The sequence below is a fragment of the Theropithecus gelada genome, chromosome 7b, assembly GCF_003255815.1.
Source record: "Theropithecus gelada isolate Dixy chromosome 7b, Tgel_1.0, whole genome shotgun sequence".
NCBI classification, from domain to species: Eukaryota; Metazoa; Chordata; class Mammalia; order Primates; family Cercopithecidae; genus Theropithecus; species Theropithecus gelada.
Window position 1 is genome coordinate 1,374,810 of NC_037675.1, and position 25,080 is coordinate 1,399,889.

The 25,080-nt window shown below is 39.5% G+C and overlaps 1 protein-coding gene across 1 annotated transcript in view; it reads right to left on the minus strand.

The window, feature by feature from the left end:
* ADAMTSL3 (ADAMTS like 3) overlaps positions 1 to 25,080 on the minus strand; it is a 418,321-nt gene that overhangs the window by 209,615 nt on the left and 183,626 nt on the right. The window contains exon 7 of the mRNA XM_025392622.1: positions 20,685 to 20,811. Within this exon, the coding sequence (XP_025248407.1) occupies positions 20,685 to 20,811 (127 nt within the window). The remainder of the gene's footprint in view (positions 1 to 20,684; positions 20,812 to 25,080) is intronic.

Consider the following 25,080-nt stretch of genomic DNA (forward strand, 5'->3'; position numbering starts at 1 on the left):
AAATAATACCACACATCTACAGCCATCTGATCTTTGATAAACCTGAGAAAAACAAGAAATGGGGAAAGGATTCCCTATTTAATAAATGGTGCTGGGAAAATTGGCTAGCCATAAGTAGAAAGCTGAAACTGGATCCTTTCCTTACTCCTTATATGAAAATTAATTCAAGATGGATTAGAGACTTAAATGTTAGACCTAAAACCATAAAAATCCTAGAAGAAAACCTAGGTAATACCATTCAGGACATAGGCATGCGCAAGGATTTCATGTCTAAAACACCAAAAGCAATGGCAACAAAAACCAAAATTGACAAATGGGATCTAATTAAACTAAAGAGCTTCTGCACAGCAAAAGAAACTACCATCAGAGTGAACAGGAAACCTATAGAATGGGAGAAAATTTTTGCAATCTACTCATCAGACAAAGGGCTAATATCCAGAACCCACAAAGAACTCAAACAAATTTACAAGAAAAAAAACAAACAACCCCATCAAAAAGTGGGCAAAGGATATGAATAGACATTTCTCAAAAGAGGACATTCATACAGCCAACAGACATATGAAAAAATGCTCATCATCACTGGCCATCAGAGAAATCCAAATCAAAACCACAATGAGATACCATCTCACACCAGTTAGAATGGCGATCATTCAAAATCAGGAAACAACAGGTGCTGGAGTGGATGTGGAGAAAGAGGAAGACTTTTACACTGTTGGTGGGATTGTAAACTAGTTCAACCATTATGGAAAACAGTATGGCGATTCCTCAAGGATCTAGAACTAGAAGTACCATATGACCCAGCCATCCCATTACTGGGTATATATCCAAAGGATTATAAATCATGCTGCTATAAAGACACATGCACATGTATGTTTATTGCAGCACTATTCACAATAGCAAAGACTTGGAATCAACCCAAATGTCCATCAGTGACAGTCTGGATTAAGAAAATGTAGCACATATAAACCATGGAATACTATGCAGCCATAAAAAAGGATGAGTTTGTGTCCTTTGTAGGGATATGGATGCAGCTGGAAACCATCATTCTCAGCAAACTATCGCAAGAACAGAAAATCAAACACCGCATGTTCTCACTCATAGGTGGGAACTGAACAATGAGATCACCTGGACTGGGGAAGGAGAACATCACACACCAGGGCCTATCACGGGGAGGTGGGAGGGGGGAGAGATTGCATTGGAAGTTATACCTGATATAAATGATGAGTTGATGGGTGCTGACGAGTTGATGGGTGCAGCACACCAATATGGCACAAGTATACATATGTAACAAACCTGCACGTTATGCACATGTACCCTAGAACTTAAAGTATAATTTAAAAAAAAAAGAAAAAAGAAAATGCTCAATATCTATAATTATTAGGGAACTGAAATCAAAACCAAAATCAGGTACCACTTTACACCCATTAGATTGAGAATTATACAAAAAATAATAATAACAAAAGAAGCAGAATGGTGAGGATGCGGAGAAAAAAACCCTTGTGAACTGGTGGTGAAAATGTTAAATGGTACAACTACCATGGAAAATAGTACAGCAAGACCTCATGATATTAAACACAGAATTACCATATGATCCAGCAATTCCACCTCTGGGAATATACCCAAAAGAATTCAAAGCAGGGACACAAACAGATATTGGTACATTCACGATCACGGCAGCATTATTCCCAATAGCCAAAAGGAAGAAACAACCCAAGTATCTATCCATGGATGAATGGATAAGGCTGTTTTTGCTCTACAAAGGCAGAATGGAGTCATGGTAATGAAGACCATACAGCTCAATAAACCTAAAATATTTACTGTGCTATCTGGCCTTTCACAGAAAAATTTCGTGATCCTTGGCCTACACAATTACCTACTGGAAATCGTGGTTCTCAGATGTTTTTTGGTATATACCTACAATGGAATATTATTTAGCTTTTTTAAAAAAAAGGAGAGGGCCAGGCACCGTGGCTCACATCTGTAGTCTTAGAGTTTGTGAGGCCAAGGTGGGAGGATGGCTTGAGCCCAAGAGTTCAAGACCAGCCCAGGCAACATAGAGAAACCTGGTCACTACCAAAAAATTGTATAATTTTTTAAATGTGGGTATGGTAGTGTGTGCCTATAATCCCAGCTACTTGGGAGTCTGGGGTTGGAGGATTACTTGAGCCCAGGAGGTTGAGGCTGCAGTGAGCTATGACCAACCCATTGCACTCCAGTCTGGGTAACACAGTGAGAGCTTGCCTCAGAAAAAAAAAAGGAAAGGAAATGACGCATACTACAACATCAGTCATTTTAAGGATGCTAGCAACCAGCTCATCATTTTGAAAACTGGTAAGTAAAGAAAATATTAATGCATTCATCATGCTTTGTTGTTTTTCTTTTGTTTTGTTTTGTTTTTGTTTTTTGAGACAGGGTCTCACTCTGTCACCCAGGCTGGAGTGCAGTGGCCTGATCTAGGCTCACTGCAGCCTCCACCTCCTGGGCTCAAGTGATCCTCCCAACTCAGCCTCCTGAGTAGCTGGGGCTATAGTTGTGTGCCAGCATGCCTGGCTAATTTTTGAATTTTTTGTAGAGACTAATTTAAACAAACAAGCAAAAGTGATAAAGACTTCTGAAAAATCCTCTCCTCCATAAAATCAATAAAAACACCAGCAAAAATAGTCAAAACCAACATTTTTAAAACTCTGGAAAATAACCAAACGCTTGCAACAATCTGAGCAGTAATTATCAAAGAAAAGTGCTCAGTAAGAACTGTGAGTTCTGTGGCATGCTAAGCTGCCTATTCTCATCTCCCCCATTCTCCACCTCCATGGTAACCTTGAAAACAACAGCCCGTAATCACAGAGCAAACCAGCAGCCTGGCAGACTCTGCAGGGGTAAAATGGGTTTGGAGCTCCTTCAATGCCCAATTCCCAATTATTATTTGACCTGTGTAGTGGTTCCCTGGAAGACTTCACTCACAAAGGTGTCTTTGGTTTATCTAACTAGGAGTTTACCCAGTGTAAACAGCTTTTCCCCAGGAGGCATTTGTCCAAAACAATCAGAGATACTTGTTTAACATTGAGGCTGCATGAAGTGGTGAATAACAATTGGGGAAAACAATAAGCTAACCAAAAAGCTGGGAATGAGATGTCCACAGGTGGCCTTGAAAAACTCCAACATATTCCTGAAAATCTAGAAGACCGCATGTCTACGTGAGGCTCTGCGTATGCCAGAGCTTTGTGCATGCCCAGAAACGACCTGAGAAGGTCCTAAGCTATCATCTATGGCTAACCTACAGACTCTGAGGAAGCAGGAAGTAAAGGCTAGAACAAAGTTGTCAACTACCTTGGCTGAGTGTTGAAGGTGTACCCCAACACAGACACATGTGTGCACGCACACACACACACACACACAGCCCACCGAAAATAACCAAGTCTCCCATGAAAAACCAGGTAATGCCAGGTCTGGGGTAGGGAAAATTCAAGGTGCGCTTAGAACACCTGTTGCTCTAGAAACCAAGGCAATGTCTAAAATTCAATGGAATTATGACAAAAGAAGACAGTTTAAAGTGTTCCCACTGGCTACATTTTGGACAATTTGAAACCTAAAAAGAATGTTGTCAATAATATATAAAATATTAAATAAATAAAAATCTCTGAATACAGAGTGAGAAATTAAAAAACAGAACCTTTTTTTAAAAAACAGAAGAATGAGCGAAGAAGGAATGACAGAATTAGAAAATAACCGTTTGCAACTCTCCATGTTAAACACTATTTCAGGCAAGGATCATCAATGTACACTAAAGCCATGGTGTGAAAGATTGTTGCAAGACAGAATATTTACGCCTTGTCAAGATATCACCCTGCAGATTTCTTACAGGGAAACATGGATCTATACAACAGAGTATGTGTAGGTCACCACCTGTGCAAGTAATACTGAGTCAAACTGACACCATGAACTTCCTGATATGATGCAACATAAATCACGCATCACTTTTGATGTGCTGCTGCCACAAATGTTCAATCCAATTCTAATTAAACCTCAGACCTTACTGATCAATTCACAGGTATTATGTGAGGGAGATCAACAAATTAAATGGAAAATGATCAGACAAATCCAGAATATGGGACATGCTACAATACAACTGGAATGAACTCTTTAAGAAGTCAATACCATGAAAAAATAAGCACATGAAATAAAAGAGACTAAAGAGACAGAAAAACTAAATGCAATGAGTGAGCCTTGACCAGATCAAGGGGAAAAACAACTATAAAAGGAGAAATTTTAACATAGATTGGATATTAGAAAATATTTAGAAATTATAATTTTTTAGGCATACTAGTGAGATGATGTTATAAAGAAGATCCTTATTTTTAGGAGAGTCATGCTAAAGTATTACTATTTAGAAGTAAGTGTTTTGATGTCTGCAAATTAACAAGGCTCAGCTAGCTAGTTGGATGGAGGAATAAGATAAGATAGATACATAGATAGATAGAAGGAAGATAGATAGATAGATAGATAGATAGATAGATAGATAGATAGATAGATCAATAGATAGATATAGAGTGATAGGGATAATGAACCAATGTAGCAAAATATAAGTAATTATTGAATCTAGCTGAAAAAATGTACAGTAGTTAATTGTGTTATTTTATCAACTTTTATGTACGCTTGAAAATTATACACAGTACAATTTTGGGGATAAAACCGCATTCCAATGTCACTAACATCTATTTGACACCAAATTCCTAAATAAAATATTTGAAAAGAAAATTTAATCATAAATTTGAATTATGCACTATATGCAAATGGAGTTTACCCAATAAATGCTAGTGTTGCTCAAATTTAGGAAACCTACTAATGTAATTTACCATATTAATAGACAAAGTAGAAAAATTTGATTACCTCAAATAAGTTTCCAGCATTTAGTAAAATTCAGTCATGATTCCTGATAAAAATTCTGTATATAAAATAAAGTAAATGTTTGTAACACCATTTACAAATGCCAAGTCATGATTAATATGCTTCATGCGTAAACATTAGAAATACTGCTGTTTAATTGGGGAAATGATGGGATCCCAGTTAGCACCATATGACTTAAGAGTTTTTAAAAGATTAGCCAAGGTAGTTAGGCAAGAAAAAGGAGTCTAACCATTAAAAAAAAGAAGAAATTAATATTAAAAAATTATTAGATTTTAGAAATACCAAGAATAATCATTTAGAAAAACAATGGGAGAAAATGCCCCATTTGCAATGGCTAGAAAAAAGACGGAATATGTTGGAATGAACTTTTAAAAAATGGGTACAACTGGCTGTGCGCAGTAGCTCATGCCTGTAATCCTAGCACTTTGGGAGGCTGAGGCAGGTGGATCACCTGAGGTCAGGAGTTCAAGACCAGCCTGGCCAACATGGCAAAACCCTGTCTCTACTAAAAAATACAAAATTTAGCTGGGTGTGGTGGCACGTGCCTGTAATCCCAGCTATTCGGGAGACTGCGGCTGGAGAATCACTTGAACCCAGGAGGCAAAGGTTGCAGTAAGCCAAGATCGCACCACTGCATTCCAGCCTGGGCGACAGCACGAGACTCCGTTCCCACCCCCCAAAAAATGGGCACAACCTTCAAAAACATTTAAATCTCTCTCTCTCAAGACATAAAAAAATGCCTTGAGAAAATCAAAGGAAAATATTAATTCATTTGAAATAAAAATTAAGCAAAATAAAATGTCAAAGAAGGAAAAATTATAATTATAGGCAAAGACTGTTTTCTTAATATCCAGAGTATTTACAAATCAGTAAGAAAAAAACAGAAATTAGCAGGAAAATTGGTCAGACACTTGAAAAACTAGTTCACAGAAAAATCAAAATGTCAAGAAGATTATGAAAAGAGAGAAGAGAAATTACAGTATCATTGAGAACTAAAAGCACATAAAGACATGCTTGCACAAATGTACAAAGATGTTGTAACACAGACAGAAAATCTAAATGCTCATTGATATGAGTCTAGTTAAATAAATTATGTAATATCCTCTTATACCACCAGTTAAAAAACAAGCCAATTGGGTGCAGTGGCTCACACCTGTAATTCCAGCACTTTGAGAGGCTAAGGCGGGTAGATCACTTGAGGTCAGGAGTTCAAGACCAGCCTGGCCAACATGGTGAAACCCTGTCTCTACTAAAAAGTACAAAAATTATCCGGGCATGGTGGCTGGCACCTATAATCCCAGTTACTCAGGAGGCTGAGGCATGAGAATTGCTTGAACCTGGGAGGCGGGGGTTGCAGTGAGCCGAGACCGTACCACTGAACACCAGGCTGGGGGACAGAGTGAGACTCCATCTCAAAAACAAAAAAACAAGCCAACTAATGAGAACTGATAGGCAAAAACCCTCAGTGAATAAAAACAAATTGTAAAAAAAATTATACCTAATGATCCAATTCTGTATACTTCTCAAAATCAGAGATGTTTGTATGGAAAGGTGCACACATACACATCCATAGTAAATATCTTAATAGAAGCAACCATTCATACTGTTTAGACCTCTGAAAAGTGGAACTGGTTAGGAGTTTGTGGATGGTAGAAGGTGACTTTTACTTTCCATTTTATATCCTTCTGTGCCATTTGAAGTTTTTATAAGTTTTATAAAAAGCATGTCTTAATTTTACAATATAAATTATCAATATATATTATGCATCCTCAACCACTTCATCCTCATCCCAGGAAGGACACACTAATATGATAACAGGTGTAATCTCTTGGCAGTGTGATTGAATATGTGATATGTTTGTCAATTTCCTTGCCTGGATATTCTGGATTTTTTACAACAAATATACAGCGCATTATATATGTAATAAAAATTGTTTTGAAAGTACATATAAATTAGAAAGCTTTACTGAACTGAAGAAAACCTATCTGGGCAGATTGGTTGGGCTCTCTTGCAAAATCTTTGTGAATGTAGGCTGTGGTATCTTGGGGAAGCATTTGTCTAGGGATGTGTGTGCGTACATGTATATATTCCAACCATCGCCCCATTGATAATTACACACTTTAGTGAAACTTTGCAAATCAAACCCCCTTGCCATTGATTTTAGCCAAAAAGGCTCAAACTTGAGGAAAATGTTCTTCTGGGTGGAGCTGCCTACTATATAACTCTTGGAGAGAAAGCACACTGCAGAGCACCTAGGCAAAGCTAGGAACAAGGAGCATCCTATAAGGATCATCTCCTAAACTCAAATTCCCTTTCATTTCTGTAACTCTCCATTAAAGTTTGATACATTTGTAGAAGTCTCTGTGATACGCTGATAGGGCAGTACCTCCCAAACATTTTATCTAAATATGAATCATCTAGAAAACTTGTTAAAACAGATACCTGCTCCACCCATAGAAATTCAGATCCAGCAGTTTAGGGTGGAGCCCAAGAATGTGCCCGACCAGCAGCCTCTCAGGTGACGCTGATACTGCTAGACTGTGAGCCACATTTTGAGCAGCATGGGTGCAGGATATAGAGGGGGAGAACTCAAATCATAAAGGGCAGAAAGGGAGGACTGGTCCATAGTCGCAAACTTTTCAGCACCTCTTCACTGTACTGCAAGAGATGACCCAGTTCTAGGTCTGACCAGAAATGAAATGAGAATCCTCTGAGGCAGAGGACTTTAAGGAGGGAGGAGCCAGGAGTACCAGGTGCTCTGCAGATGAGGGCTTAAAAATGCCTTTTGGATGAGCAGTAAAGAGACTGTTAATGTGCTTTGCCAAAGCAGTTTCAATCAAGTAGCTGGCACAGGAAACTGTGATCTGAGGAATACATGAGGATGAAAAATTAGAGACAGCAAGTGTAAACAGTTTTTTCAAGACTTGGCAGTAAAGAGTAGGTGAAAGATTAGGGTGGTAGCTGGAGACATGATTATGTTTAAAATAGTGTTCTCTCTCTATATATAAAATTTAAAAATATTACACACCTATATACATACACATATATAAACATACATGTATATATACACACATATGTATATACACGTATATACATAGACATTTTTAAAATTATACTTATATTTAAGATGGGAGACACCCATTGGTCATATTAACCCTGATAGGAAAGAGAGAGTGAAAGAAGATAAAGGAAAGAGAGGGGAAGATGGGCGGAGTGAGTTCTCTGAGGACACAGAGGAGCTGGAATGCAGAACACAGATGGAGGGATTAATTAGTCTTGGAAAGGAAGACAGACATTTGTGCCTCTGTAGCGGGAGAAAGCAGGGAACGGATGGGTACAGCTGCAGGGCGAGGTCTCTTCTGATGGTTTCTGTTTTGCTGGGATTTTTTTTTTTTTCTAATCTTCCTTGGAGCCTTGCATAGAATCAGTTTTTGTATTAAATGGTGCATGAATGTTTGAAAAGAAAGTATATTCCCTCACCATGCAACGCTCTGTTATCTATTAATGTAATATTAGTAATTATATTGTGCAGATTCTATATGTAATTTTCACTCACTTCAATGTATTAAAATCTCTCAGAAGTTTTACTGATTTCAATTTCATCTTATATAACTACAGGGGATTTTTCTTTACATATTTTGATGCAATGGCATTTGGTTCACAAATTCTTTAAACTATTTGTTTTTTGATTATCAACAAAGTACTCATTTTGTATTTTTGCTTGAAATTCTACTTGTACTGATACAAAGACTATTACCCACGCTTTCTGTATCTTGCCCTTTAGAATGGGCCATTCATAAATCGCAGACAAATGGCCTCCTGGTAAAGGCCCCCCTCAGTCTGGAGGTAGACCTAGGGCTGGAGGCGATGATAAAGAGAGGAAGCAATTGTAAGTACAGTAAGAAAGAGCAGGCTGCTGCTTGTGGTTCAGCACAAGCTCAGTATAGACTGCCTGAAACCTCCTATCAGAAGAATGCAGATGGCATTGCCAAGCAGGTCTGATTCTAAGCCTGCTTTGAAATCCTGTACTTTCTAATGGTGTATAAGCCAATTATTGAAAACATATCAGATGGTGGCTGGGCGTGGTGGCTCATGCCTATAAACCCAGGACTTTGGGAGGTTAAGGTAGGAGATCGCTTGAGGTTAGCAGTTTGAGATTAGCCTGGGCAACATAGTGAGACCTTATCTCAATAAAAAATTTAAAAATTAGCCAGATGTGGTGGTACAAGCCTGTAGTGCCAGCTACTTAAGAGGCTGAGGCAGGAGGATCCCTTGAACCCAGGAGGTCGAGGCTGCAGTGAGCCATGATTATGCCATTGCATTCGGCCTAGGCGACCATGTCTAATTTTAAAAAGAAAATATATAAGATGGAGAGAAAAGGTTTCCTCTCCGTCCCATCCTATGGTGTTGCTAACAGTAGGCTCATGTCTGGGACACCTAGATTTGTTGTTGATGGTGGTAACTGGTTCCTGTTGATCACATTCATTGTTTGGAATTATTTCAAAACTGTCTCACTGAAATTTGGTGGTAAGAGATTTTTGATACTGCTACTCACTGTGCCATCCACCAGAGCTCCTTCTTGTCACTCTTTACATGCCATTTGCATTATTTTTACTCTACAAACTACTGGGAGAGGCAATATGGTATAGTGGTTATGATTACAGATTCTGGAGCCAGACAACCTGGGTTGGAATGTCAGCACTGCCACTTGCTGTGTGACCTTGGGCAAGTTACTTACCCTCTCTGTGCCTCAGTTACATCTGTGAAATGAGGATAACAGGAATATCTGTTCCAAGGGGTTGTCATAAGTGTTCAATGAGGTAATATATGTAAAGGGCTTAGAAAAGGCCCTGGTGCCAACTAGGCGTTGGGTAAGTATAAGTTATTATTAAAACCATGTTGAGCACTTACTATGCCACCAGGCAACATGCTAAGGAACTTGAGATAAATTACCTCATTCATTCTAATGGAAACTCATTTCTACAATTAAGACAATTAAAATTTTACAAGGTTAAAGTGACTTGCCCAAGATCACAGTGTTCCTAAGCATTAGAACCAGGGTAAGGACCCAAAACTACACTTTTAAATCCTTCTACTATGAGACCAAGTGATGCTGTATAAGGCCGGGCGCGGTGGCTCACGCCTGTAATCCCAGCACTTCAAGAGGCCAAGACGGGCGGATCATGAGGTCAGGAGATCGAGACCATCCTGGCTAACACAGTGAAACCCCGTCTCTACTAAAAATACAAAAAATTAGCCGGGCGCCTGTAGTTCCAGCTACTCGGGAGGCTGAGGCAGGAAAATGGCATGAACCCAGGAGGCGGAGCTTGCAGTAAGCCCAGATTGCACCACTGAACTCCAGCCTGGGTGACGGAGCGAGACTCCGTCTCCAAAAAAAAAAAAAAAAAAAAAAAAGTGATGCTGTATAAACTCAAATTCACTCATCACACACAGAGTTTCATTGTATGGGTTTCACTTGTTTGATTTTGCAATCACTGTACTGACCAAAGATTCACTGACTTTCCCTCCCACACAGAAATGCTCAAGTCCAGCTGTTCCATCAGATTTTTTCTGTGTCTCATTTCCTGTTGGATATCACAGCTTTGCTAAGTAGCAAGATGTACAGGAAATAAATTGTCCACACAATATTAACTAATCAATAAACATCAGTTTCAGCCCAGAAGGACTGTAATTTATATCAGATCATTTATTTTCACTATGAAGTTCAACCAGAACTACATCAACCTAAATATATACATTCCAACATAAAACAAGGAAAAGGATGTTTTAGTGACTCTCACTTTGACAACCTCACCCCCACTTTTCTATATTTTTTTTTTTTTGGTGTGTGTTTTTTTAGTAGGTTGGGTTTTTATTTCTGAACAAAATTTTCTGTCAAGTATTTTTCATGTTACATTTCTAGAACCTGCATTTATTTTCTCCTTCTGCTATTTAGATTCAAACACACACACACACACACACACACACACCATTCCCAAGGCATAAAGTATTTTTTTTTTTAAATAAGAAAAGCATCTAAATACATGTTAATACTAATAATTTGAATCCTAAAGAAAATTGCAAAAAAAAATAGGTTTTATTTTTAAGGAACACATTTTTTTAATGTGAGATAATGCTGTGAAAACATTTTGTAAACTGAAAAAAATAAAGTGTTTGTTAATGCCCTCACACACCCATAACTATCTGGCATCACTTAGACTACAAAGAGTTGCCTAGGCAGGGCACAGTGCCTCACGCTTTGTCCCAGCACTTTGGGAGGCTGATACAGGTGGATCACCTGAGGTCAGGAGTTCAAGACCAGCCTGACCAACATGATGAAACCCCATCTCTACTAAAAATACAAAATTAGCTAGGCATGGTGGCATGTGTAATCCCAGCTCTTTAGGAGGCTGAGGCAGGAGAATCACTTGAACCCGGGAGGTGAAGGCTGCAGTGAACTGAGATTACACCATTGCACTCCAGCCTGGGCAACAAGAGCAAAACTCCATCTCAAAAGAAAAAAACAAAAAGAGTTACCTAGCATGGCATTGTACAGAACAGGGTCTGCACAATTTTTCAAAAGTAGGATAGAAAGTTTGCTTCAAGCTCATCCGTCATTCTGTAGGAGCAGTGGGGAATTTTGGAAGGCAAGAAAAGGAAAAGTCAATGGGTGGCAACACTGATTCTGTAGCTGGAGGACTATCTATACACTACTTTGCAAATGGGGGTGAGAAAAATGTAATATGCCAGTGAGCAAAAGTAGGAAAAGCAAATGTAGGAAATTAATAGCAAATTTTTTACAAGGGAAGGAAGGAACACAGCAGAGTTTTGCCTTGGTGAGAAAATCAGTTGCAAACTGAAAACTGACTCTCATGCCTTGAGCTATTAGGCCACATTACTAAAGTCTGTAATTGCTGAATCTGCAAATGAGTATCTTCAGCCCTTAGCTCCTATGCAGAAACATCTGCTCCTAACCTGAGGTATGTTTATTTACTGGCCTAAATTGCCTTCACCTCAAAAGACCATGGTAACAGCCAGACTGACTAATAATGTATGCTTCTGTGCTCATTGGCAGGGCTAGCTTTGGAACGGCATGCAGGAGAGGGGACTATGTCACACAGCATCTAATAACAAATATCTGTCCAGATGTTCTCGAGCATCATAGTGTAACACTCATTTTCTGCCCTTTACACTGCCTCTAAGGAATCAGGAGGCTGGTGAGGATGAAACAGTCATCTGCCTTCTGACTCTGTAGTGGGGCATCAGACACTGAAAAGCAGAGGCGTTAACCAAAGGCATGCACCAGTGGCCACCTGGGAAGTTTAGCAACCTACAATTGCCCAGATTTACCGCTCAAAATTCTAGGGTGGGGCCTGAGGATTAGAACATGGGACAAGTTCCCCAAGTGCTCCTGATGTGCATGCTGGGTTAGGAACCATGGAGCTGGCTGGGCTCTGCCAAGGGGAAACAAGGGGTAGGTTGGTTGAGGCAGCCTTTGCTCCCCTCTGGCTCCATTTCTGTGCTATCTTTGTTCCCTGCCCCATCACTCTAAGCCTCGGTGCACCTCTCACCTCATGCTCATCTAGCTGTCCTTGGAAGACACTTTGGGAGGGTGGTTAAGCACATGAACTCTGAGGTCAAAACCATCTTGATCACTCACCAATTGTGAGACCTTGACCAAGCTGCTTAATTTCACTGAGCCTATTTCTCCATTTGTTAAGTGGGCAGGGTACAGTAGTACCTGCCTTGTAGGGTTATGCTAAGAATAAATAATGTCATACATGAACAAATACATAGCACAGTGTAAGCATACAAACTCTGGGGGCCACTATTATTATTACTTTCCCAATAAGTATTTTTACTAATAATCCCAGTGCTCTCAGCTGGTTAGCAGGTGTCAGGTCTCCCGGGTGACCCTGGGTGTTGCAGTGCTTGGCTACCAACAAGCTGCTTCTGATTTTAATTCACATTCCTCAGGGACTGCTGCCATAGGGATGCTGGTCTAAGTGAGCTCTTCAGTTCTGTGTAAGGCAAGTCAACACACCTTTACTGAAAACATACTGGGTGCCAGGTACTGGGCCAGGTGCATGAGGTTCTTGAGGAGCTCACATACCATTGAGGGGATCAGTGCACAAACTACACCTCTCTCTTGCAGGTTGTGACAATAATATGTTAAAAGGCAACCAAGTAGAAGTTCATGGGAGATAAGAGAAAACTTCACACCAACTCATTCTTGTGGTGTATCTAAAATTTCCTAGGCCCTTTAAGAACAAAGACAAGCCATCACTGTCAAGCCTTTCATTAAAAGTTTGGAAAATTGCTTCATATAAGTTCCTGGGATTTGTTTCTCTAAACTCCATTCAATCCTAAGATCTATTTTTTTTTTTTTTCAAACAATGAGCAAATCACACATACACTTAATAGATTTTCAGAGCTAGAAGAGGTCTTGGAAATTATCCCTGCTCACTGTGCAGATGAAAAAGTTGAGGCCCCAGTAAGTGAAGCATCTTGCCTAAGAAGATAGATTGTTAGAGGCCAAACTGAGGTTATTACTCCAGTCTTTGGTTTCCAGTCCAGTTCTATTGCACAATATCATTTAGTCCCACTGAAATCATAACAGGAAGCAGAATCATCTCCAGCAAAGGCCATGTATTCATTTGTTCAACATTAACTGAGCTCCTATGATGTGTTCAGTACTGCACTAGCACTAGGAATAAAATGGTGAACACCATGGCACCTGCTCTTGCAAAGCTTACTAGTGGGAGACGCAAATTAAAAAAAATAAATGAAATAATCACTTCTTTCCCTAAAGGCTAAGCAAGAACTAAACAGAAAGAGAAGGGCCTACTTTACGTAGAGTGGTCAAAGAAAGCCCCTCTGAGGAGGCGACACTTGTGCTCAAGGTTGAGAAAGAGGTAACTATGTTGAAAAGCTGGGAGACACATGTTCCAGATTCAAGGACGGGTTCATGCAAAGGCCCATGGGGGGAATGGGCACCTGACATTCTGGAATCTCCCAGAAAGCCAGTGTAACTGGAGATTAGGGAATGAAGAGCAGATGGCAGCACATGATGTCACACAGGGGCCAGATGATACAGGCTTTAACGGTTTTGGAGAGGGATGCGGATTTTATCACAGGTGTAAGGCAATTCATGAAGAGGCCAGGGAGTTCACAGTCTGTCTGCTTCTCCAGGTAAAATACGATCTATGACATTCCTTTGCAACACAGTCTACATGCTATTTTTTCATTATCTCTCTTCATGAACAGGGCCAGAAGACACACAAAAACATGCAAAAGAGCTAGGCAAGGACTAGAACCCAGGAGTCTTTATTTGTAGTCACAGGGTCTTCCTTCCAGGCCACACTCTCCCTTGCTGAATTAAATGGAGGAGGGGGCAACTTTTAATTCCGTTAAAATGAACAGATATTTGGTTTGAATATTCCTTTCCCAGCCACAGTTCTGACAGAAGAGTATGACCAGCCAGAATCTCACCCTAGAAAGACGAATGGGGAGGGAGCAAGCGATAATGTGGGAAGACAGGAGAATGAAAACCAATCCATGTTACCATGTTAGCAGACCCTTTATATCCTATACAATCTTCCTGTGATGGAACAAGTTAAATTTTTGAATTGATTTTGGGAGTGACAGTCAAAGGAGAAATGAACAGTGGATGAAGGGAAAAAATCTTAAGAATTACCCTGTGAGGCAGCCCCACGACCCACGTAGCCCAGGATTCTATTTGTGTCAAGGAATGCATTAGAAGAGTGTGTGTTTATCTTCATACTGTCAAAACTTGAGCAAAATGCTGGTGTTCCCAGCTGGCCTTAGGTATCACCATATCAATAGACTTGGCTGCCACCATGTAAAAATGGACAAAAAGCTTAGAATAGACAAGCCGATCTTGTTTATTTGCCTCACACATGTGTGCCCTGATGTGGACAAGACCAAAATAAGGAACAAACCTGGAAATACAACTAATTTCTAAATGCCAAGTCAAGACTCTCCAAATAGATATGTTTGCTTCTTTGTTGTTGTTTTTGGAGCTTTCTCACTTTAATAACTGAGTGGCCTCTAGTTCCCTTTTCCAATATCCAAAGCTGTTTATGTTGGTTGTCAGTTCCGTCTCTCTCCTCCTCCCTCTGAACAGGAAATCTGTGTGTTGTATCTGGATAAATTTCTGATTTTTTTTCATAGCAAAGCTTTTGGCTCCAGGCTCTTACACCTTGTGTCTGCCTCACTGCATGACGGAAATGATATCCTGTGTACAGTCTTGTGCACTTTCTCCAGTGCAGGGCTGTGCCAACAGCATCTCATTGCCATGTCCTGACTCAGTGTGAGTCCCAAGGAAGATCGGAATTAATTCTTGGCAAGGTATGGAATGTAGGAGCTGCATGGATTCTGCAGGCTCCAGTGATGCACACTCAGGAGGAGACATGGCTTCATATCCCACATTTCTTTCACACAAAGAATGATTATAGGGAAGTGCTTCCATATGGCCTAGGGAAAAGCCCAGCCAAAAACAGCTTCAGCTGGTCAGTTTCAGAGCTGTAACAGACATGATGGGGCCATAATTAGAATCAAGATGGTGAAGGACTGTGTTTTCATACAGGCAGGAATCTTTGCTACCTTTAGCCTTAGCTCAAGCACATGCATATGAAACCTGATAAAATGCATATGAACATCCTGTGTAAAATGCATATGAACATCATGCCCTGTACTGAAGGATCTGTCTGTGTACTCCAGTTTCGCTTTCTATGTAGAAACTGATTTTTAAAAATTGGACATTTTAGGGGTTCTTAACCTGGAATGTCCTAAACAGGCATCAGGGGTCTGAGAACCTCACAAAAAAATCAGAATGGCAAATCTGGGGCTTATAAGTACACATGCATTTTGGAAAATGCATAACTTTTAATAGATTCTCAAAAGCATATGTAATCCAAAAGCTGAAAATCAAGAGAGTGAGAGAAAATAATGAACTACCTTGCATTTCAGTACCTCTTCTGCACACTTCTCCAAATAAGACTGCCCTTTGGCACAATTTCATTTGGCGTCTACTCTGGTTCAATTAGAATTTTCTCAAGTTCTAATCTTTCCTGGACCCTGACAAAACGAGGTATTTTCTGATGAGATTTCCAAACTTTCTAAGGCCAACACTAACTCTACATACTTCCATTACACCCCTATCCGGCTGTTGTCTTTCTCTCTTACTCTCCTCAACCACATGGCTTCCTGAATGAACACTTCTCAGTATAGCCTGTCTCTTCAAACTGTGTTCACTGATCTGAGTTCTAAAACTGGTTTGTCCTACAATTCACTCTGTTTTCACACTTTCAAGGTTTTCCTCCATACCAAGGAGTAGCTCTCTTAAAATCAATCCCCAGATGGACTGATTGTTGACTTTCAAATATGTTTACAAACACCCACATTTACACTTAAAGTATATAAGATGTGTTGAAAGGGGCAAATTTCCCTTATCCCCCTCACAGGGCGTGCAACAGGGGGAGTGGCTTGCTTCCTCTGTGCCCAGCAGCTCAAGCCCCTAGCGGGAGCATGCAGACAGGCTGGTCATGGGGAGTTTGGGGCTCCAACCCCAGGGCAGTGTCTAGAGTTGAGTGTTTACAGCTCCCAAAGTTCCAGCGTGTGTTACAGTGTGCTCTTTCAGCTTAGCTGTCCACAGGTGGCTTGTGTTAATCAGCTCAGTTGGAACCTCTGCCTCATCTCCAGGACAGAGGGCTTTCTGTATCCCAGGGCTTTCTGTATCCCTTACCACTCCATCCACCTTCTGCCTCCCCATCCACCTGCTGAGAGCTACCTCCACCATTCAATAAACCTTTGCACTCATTGTCCAAGCCCATGTGCGATCCATTTTTTTTCCAGTACCATGGGCTTGGAGAATGAGTGCAAGGTTTTATTGAACGGTGGAGGGAGGTAGCTCTCAGCAGATGAGTGGGGAGGCAGAAGGGGGATGGAGTGGGAAGGTGGTCTTCCCCTGGAGTTGGGTCGCTTAGCAGCTGGGCTCTCGTCCATCTACCCTTGACCAAATTTCCCTCTGCATCTGTGTCGTTCCACTGTCAACGGCCTGTCGGCGTCTGTGTGTTCTTCTGCCAGTGTGTTCCTCTCAACATCCAGTCACTTGTGTGTGTGACCGCTGGGATCTTGGGGTTTTTACAGGCACAGAATGGGGGGCATGGCAGGCCAGAGTGGTCTTGGAAAATGCAACATTTGGGTGCGAAAACAGAGTCCCTGTCCTCACCCACGCCAGTGGGCACAGGCCCAAGGGGGGAGCCCTAGCCAGGAACCCCGCCCTTCTCTACCCAGCAATTTCCTGCCCACCTCCCGTATCAGTGTGACACCCTTTGGGACCCCAGTGAGTAATATTTTTAACAAAAACGTGGCTAGCATTTACTGAGTACTGTCTAATTACTATGCTATTTGGAGTTCTCAACATGGGTTGATCTTTTAAATCCTGACAACATCTCTACAAAGGCAGTACTGTTGTTATTCCCAGTTTAAAATTAGAGATCCAAGATACCCATGGAAGTGAAATACTTAAATAACTCTGCACAGCTCATAAGCAACAGACCCAGGACTTAACCCTGGAAGGCTGGCTCCAGACCCCAATTTCTTAACCACTTCCCAATATTTCCTTTCATAATTAATTATGGGAGATGTTTCTTAACATTTCTCATCCTTAGTTTCCTCATCTGTAAAACAGGTAGGACATTATCCAAATTATAATATAAGAATCCTGGTAGAATTAAATGATATGTCTGAAGAGAACTTCAGTAATTACAAAGCATTTGATCAATATTAGTAATAACCAAATGGATAGAATGCTAACTACTTGGTTTCCTGCCTCCTTGGAAGCCAGGGTGTCACACACCATAATTCTGGTCAATGAAGCAAAATTCCCTGGGGAGAATATCCTTTCCTGAATAAAGAGCACAGTATTTAAAAAATGCTTTTCACACTATGTTCTTCCTTATTATCTGGGATGTGGATGTAACATCTCAATGTCCAATAATGACTTTGTAGCCACATAGGCAAAAACCACCCTCTAAGGATGTGAAGAAGAGAGAAAGGTGCCTGGTTCCTGAAAGACACAGTAAAACAGCATCCTCAGCCTTAGCTGCCTACTCCAGGCTTTTTGTTAGAAAAGATTTATAAACTCCAATGTTTCTAAGTTGAATTTTCTGTGATTTGCAGTAGAATACATTCCTCATTGATATACCACCATTCAAAGCCACCTCCTTCATGAAGTCCAAAAATTGGAATCTCCATGAATTCATGGTTTCCAGTCTCAGCTAGGCCCTTACAGCTACTCTTCTATCTTTGTACTATTGTTGATGGTTCCTTCTTCTTTCCTTCATGGGAACAGGCTCAAGTCTCTGAGCTCTCACTCCTAGTGGCCAACTCTATCTCCTAATGAAGAGCCAAATAAAGGCAATAGGCTGGAACACCTCACGGTGTTCTCCAACCAACCCTGTAGAGCTATCCAGTTGTTGACAGGGTGTTGGTCTGTTCCCATCCTCTTGTCCTGAGCAAATCCTTCCCTCTATACATTCTCTTCACTCATCAACCCATTGCAATCAAGCTTTGATTTCAGCCTGAAGTTCATCAAAATCATGCTTGTTCACATCATAAATGACTTTCAAATTGCTAAAGACAAACTTTTAGGCCCTTATTCCAGTTGAACTCATAAGAGCATTGAACATTGCTGGCCACCCCCATCGCATTTTTGAAATTACTTATTCCTTTGGGGTCCATGGTATTGCTCTTGCTAAGTTCTGCATTTACCTACTTACTCTATTCATTCCTTCTCAGTTGGATTCCCTTAAACTTCTTCCCTGGCTAAATGCTTTGACTTCAGCTTTTCCTCAGGATGAGATTATTGGCTTCCTCTTATATTCTACATACTCTCTTTGGATGAACTCACCTACATTTATAACTGAATACCACCAACAAGGGGTTTTGCTATCAACCATGATAAACTAGCATGTTTCAGATAAACCCTCCAACCACAAACAAAATATAATCAACATCTGTTTGCAGGCATCAGAAAGATACTTAGGCACTGGATACTTACAGGGTGAAAATTTTGGAGAGAATAAAATTCAGGGAGATGGACTTTCACCTTTGATATGTGTCTCCTCTTCATGAATTCCTTACCCAAATGAATAGCAAACATGTCCACCCAGCTGTGCAAGATGGAAAATTTGGGCCATTCAAGCTGCTTCTTTTCTCTTGTAACCTTCATTCAAAGAATTACCAAAGTCTGTTCATTCTACATCCTAAAGATCTCTCCACCTGTTCCTTCCTGTACATTTCCTGCCATGCTACCCTACATCAAGGCCTTATTATTTTAAACACTTTGAATATTTTGAAAGACACTTCCTATTTGGACTCCCTGCTTCCAAGCTCATCTGACAGGTAAATCCAGCCTCCATATGCCACCATAACTATTTTACTAAAACACTAACCTAACCATATCACTCCACTGCCTAAATCGCTTTGATGGCTCCACTTAATCTGAAAAATAAAACACAATAATGAAGTCTTTGACTCCAAATGCCATTCTGTCTTACCTTCTACCCTATTCAATGTACAGTCAGGCCTGAACAACATATTAGGAGTTCCTCAAAAAACCCAGGTTCTTCTCCAGTGTCACGCCATGAACTTTGTGTTTCCTCTGCCTGAAAAACCCTCTACCCCTCCCCTTAATGCTTTCCCCATTTGCGAAAATAAGTAAGATGCCAACTTTATAAGTTACATCAAACTAAATTCAAATGAATAAAAGATTTAAAATCAAATCTTTGGCTGAACTCACCTACACTTATAACTGAATACCACCAACAATGGGGTATTCAGAAAGAATTATTATAAAGAAAAACAAACCCAAAAAGTACTTGCAGAAAATACGCATGAATAATTTTTGTTTCCTTTAAAGGAGCAGTTAACGAACTATAACCTGAGGGCCAAATTCAGCCTTCAGTCTATTTTTGTAAATAAAGTTTCATTGGAATGTAGCCATGCTGACTTATTTACACGTGTCTGTGTGTGCTTTTACATTGCAACAGCTATGTTGAGTAGTTGAGACTATATGGTCAGCAAAGTCTAAAATATTTACTATCTACCCCTTTACAGAAAAAGTTTACTGAATCCTCAAACTAAAGGATGTTTTAAAAGACAGATATTATTAAAATGAAAAGATGGAAATTTCCAAATACATAATACTTAGAAACTTAGAAACTCTGATTACACAAAATTGAAAGTCAATTAACAAACTGGAACCCACATTTGAAATAGATATGACAGAAAAAATGTTAGTATTGGTGATATATTAAAAGCTCTCAACAATGAGGAAAAGATCTACATCCAAATAGGAAAATTGATAAATGGCTTCAATAGCTAACTGAGAAATTAAAAAGTATAAATGGTCAATAGATACATGACAATATTTTCTACCTTGTTAGCAGTCAAAGGAAGACAAATAAAAGAAATTATTATTTCACGATTTACCTAAAAAATTGGCGAATATATTTTTTTAAAACAGTAATACCCTGCATTGGCAAAGGTTCAAAGAAACAGGCCCTCTTCAAAGATATAATGGGAACAAAAGTTTGATACACACTTTTTGGAAGAAATTTCACTTTTAGAAAACTGGTACAAAAGCTACTTCCAACTAAAAAAGGTTAGCATTCAGAAAATGTTATTCTAGCAATAGATGGTCTAAAATACATCTTGTATGACGGTAATACCGTATTGGGTTTAAAACCTACTTTTTTCAGGAGAAACGTGTGACTTCGATTGTCCTCGTACAAGCCTGCAGGTGGAGCCATCACCCGCACAGACTCCACAGTTGTCCTCCTTGGCATTGCTTCCCAGTTGCCGATCACAGCCCACTGCCTGCCAACAGAAGCATGGCGGTCAGTGGTGCCCAAAACCAGGGGATGGGGAACTCCCTTCATTTCAGGAACCTTAGTTGTGATGTAATCCTTAAATTTACAGTTTGGCTCTCTTTTATGAGAACATAGTTTTATAAATGTAAATGATATAATGTCTTACAGGATAGTATCATTTATATGATTCTAATGCAAGGCCGAAATATTAATAAAGATTTGAAGCTGTCCCTCCATACCCCCTCCCTTTTCTATTTATATTTTTATTCAGATTTCTGTCTTTTTTTATTTCAAGACAAGATCTCACTCTGTTGCCCAGGATGGAGTGCAATAGTGGGACTGTGGCTCGCTGCAGCCTCAACCTTCTGGGCCCAAGTGATCCTCCCACCTCAGCCTCCCAAGTAGCTGGGATCACTTAAGCCTGGGAGGTTGAGTCACAGGCCTGTGCCCCAACACCCAGCTTTTTAAAATGTGATGAAAAGACAGGGTCTCCCTATGTTGCCCAGGCTGGTCTTGAATTCCTGGGCTCAAGTGATCCTCCTGCCTTGGCCTCCCAAAGTGCTGGAATTACAGGTGTGTACCACACTGCCCAGTCCAGGTATTTTTATGTATATAAAATAAACAGAACATGACAGACGTTTCCTCTCTCCCCAGTCCTACACTTGTCCTGTTCTTTCATTTCCTTCCCAAAACAACCACTGTCCTAAATTTCATGTATAACCTTCTGGTTCATAGTTTTACTTTAAGTATCTTTTTTTTCTGTTTTTACTTCTATCTCTAAATACCTGTATCTCTATATCCCTATATTAATATCTGTCTGTAGCCTTTATCTATATGTTTATAGCTCCTCGTCTTTATCATTAGCTGTACCTAGGCCTATATATCTCCACCTCTGTCATACCTATATATTTATAAACAATTTTTAAAATATAAAAAGGAACTAAAAGGAGAGATGTCTCATATAAAATATGTGTTTATACTGCTATCTTTCCTTCTCTTGTCATTTTTCATGTGTACATATGTGTGTGTATTTGCTAGATTACAGGCTTGCTTATATGAGAAAAAAAGGCCATGTCTTATATTTCTTTTTTATTTTGTAAGCATATATTTTACATAATGTGTAAAAGACAATAATATCAACTGATTTGATGGTTTATCTCTTCCTTCCCATATTCATCCAACTTTATTTATAAACCTAGTGTTTAAGCGCAGGGACTTTGGAGGAAGAAAACACCCACGTACAAACCTGGATCCACCCACCAACCTTTTAAGCTGCAGGATGTTGAAAAATTCAAACTCTCAGAGACTCGTTTTCCTCAACAGTAAAACAGAGAGAATAATACCAATATATACTTCACATAGGGCCTAGTGAGGATTCAATGAGAAAACATATGTAAAATTCTTAGTATAATGATTCAAACATTATAAAGGATTCAATAAAAGATGGCCAATGTTATTATTTCTCTCTGTTTTTCATCTTGACTCCTGGGTAGCCCCCATGCTTCAGCTTGGAGAGTTGTTGAATTAGACTCTATATTCAAGCTGTTGAAGAAGAAATGAAACTAGAGGAAGTTGGGACAATTATTTATACACTATTCTTTCCAACATTTTGGTGTCGAAGGGAAAGAGAAAGACCTAGTGAAAATTTCAGGGAGAGGTAGTAACTTCCAAGGAAGTTTAGGGAATAGCTTATGATTAGAGATATTTTCTTTTTTTTTTTTTTTTTTGAGACGGAGTCTCGCTCTGTCGCCCAGGCTGGAGTACAGTGGCCGGATCTCAGCTCACTGCAAGCTCCGCCTCCCGGGTTTATGCCATTCTCCTGCCTCAGCCTCCCGAGTAGCTGGGACTACAGGCGCCCGCCACCTCGCCCGGCTAGTTTTTTGTATTTTTTAGTAGAGACGGGGTTTCACCGTGTTAGCCAGGATGGTCTCGATCTCCTGACCTCGTGATCCGCCCATCTCGGCCTCCCAAAGTGCTGGGATTACAGGCTTGAGCCACCGCGCCCGGCCGATTAGAGATATTTTCAAATTCACAAAGAGCTATCATGAGGAAAGGGTCTACTTTTGTTCTTTGTATTTCCAAATGGTGAAAGCTACAGGTTTAAGCATAATTTGGTTCAATATGAGAAAGTTTGAAAAGTCAGAGTTATCTAATTATAAGTATTCAGTCATAGTCTAGGAGACCTCTTGGTGGAATAATTGTAGGGGGGATTAAGTCATTGGATGAGTGCTTTTATCCAATGACTTTTGAGATCCTTTAATCCTGATTATATGGTTTTATAAAGATGGTAATACAATATTAATAACTGCTGATTTTTATTGAATGCTTAACATGTACCTGGCATTATGCCATGAATATTGTACACATTATTTCATTTAATCTTCAGAGCAATTTTATGATGTAGGTGATACCTTTCACTCTATTTTATAAATAAGGAATCTAAACATTACTGAGTAAATGATTGGCCAATATTATACAGCTAGTATACAGTGTTGGTAATTGTTTTAAAACCCAAGTTATCCGACCCAGAATCTTAACACTACATTACAACTTCCTCTACCTTAAGTATCAGCAGATAGACAACAATAAAAGCCCAGTTACACAGGCCATTGTATTAATATTTACAAGTACATGTGGAACAACTTAAGAGTGATTGATTTTGGAAACACACTTGTATGGTCGAGATTCAATCAATGAGTAACTTGTGTTCATGCAACTTTCTCCAAGGGGAGTAATTCCACTATTAAATTACAGAAACTCTGCTCCTGGGCCAAGCTCTGTCCTCACACATTCATGTCCCTGAGCACTCTGCATTTCATGAGAAGGAGAATCACTCTCTATCTAGTCATCCAGGAAGGGTGTGGGTTTAGGACCTAGGAGGGGCTTGTTTTGAAGAGTGTTTAAGGCCTTATAAGATCTCGGGCAATTGAATACCTCCCTGAGCACTTATATTTGCTTCATAATTTTTGTAAAGTTACAATTCATCCAAATGTTATAACCAAATAAAGCATGTGAAAACATCACAGAAAAATGATATTTGAAAAGAAAGTCTTGCATTGGAATTCATAAGGAATAAGCCAGAAATGCCTCTGAAATTGAGGGGCTACTGAATTTTGGCTTTCATATCCCATCATAATCAACAATAAGCAACTTCTAAAAAATTGCCTGAAGTGTTTCCAACTTCTATGACATCGTCTGAAGTCATGATCTCTAATTACAGTGATTTATTAACTACTAACTGACAGATATATCAATAAAATTTATTAACATCTATTAAATAACCATTTTATATATTGCCAGACACTACATAGTATAAATTAATAACACAAGATTCTTACTTTACAGTGTAGTTAATGAGACAAGTCACACAAGATAGTGGATGATATAAACAAATATTTTAAATATATGAGTAGTGCTTTTTGGAATAAATATTCATCTATAAATCATCACTTCAGTTAAAAATTATTTCACAGTTCCTGCTTATGATTTCCTAATCAGCTAAAAGACGATAATATTTAAATAAGTGGCACTAGTCCAAATGAAGCAAAATATGAATTTTTCAGAGCAGTCAAATTTAATCATTCAAGAACAAAACAATTTTTTTTTAAATCAACTGTTTGAAATACCTGCAAATTGGATTCTAACTTGGGGAGAAAAAATCTGACATTTCTGTCTTAAAAATCAGAGTATATGGAGCTGTGGTAGTCAATAGGGATACTCAAAAACATTTTGGTTCTTTCAGCCCACAGAAGGTCTGTACTTCTCCACTCCCTTTGAAGTTAGGTGTGGTCATTAACTAACTTTGGCCAATGAAATATGAGTCTAAGTGATTGATCTGTGTCACTTCTATAAGAAGATTCAAGGGTCAGTGTCTGAGTCCCATGTTCCCCTTGCACTACTGCAGTTATTATGTAAAAAATGTGTCCAAATAAAGCCTACCTCAACCTTAGTCTCCCAGACATTCTAAGAGCTGAGGCTCCTGTCAACCGCTGTTGGGCAAGTGGTATCAGCAACAAGTAACCTTTAATTGTTTTAAGCTACTGAGCTTTGGGGGTTGTTGGTTACTGCAGGAAAATCCAGCCTATACTATACAGGACTATAACCATTAATGGATAAAGCACGGTTATTAACAAGAAGATGGTTTTTAAAATTAGAAGTTTCACATTAAAATCCAGTTTTCCGGCTTCTCTTGACAAAAACAAAAACAAAACAAAACTTCCAACATGTTTATACATAGTTGCCCCCTTCACAATAAGCATGTATCCTCCAGTTCACC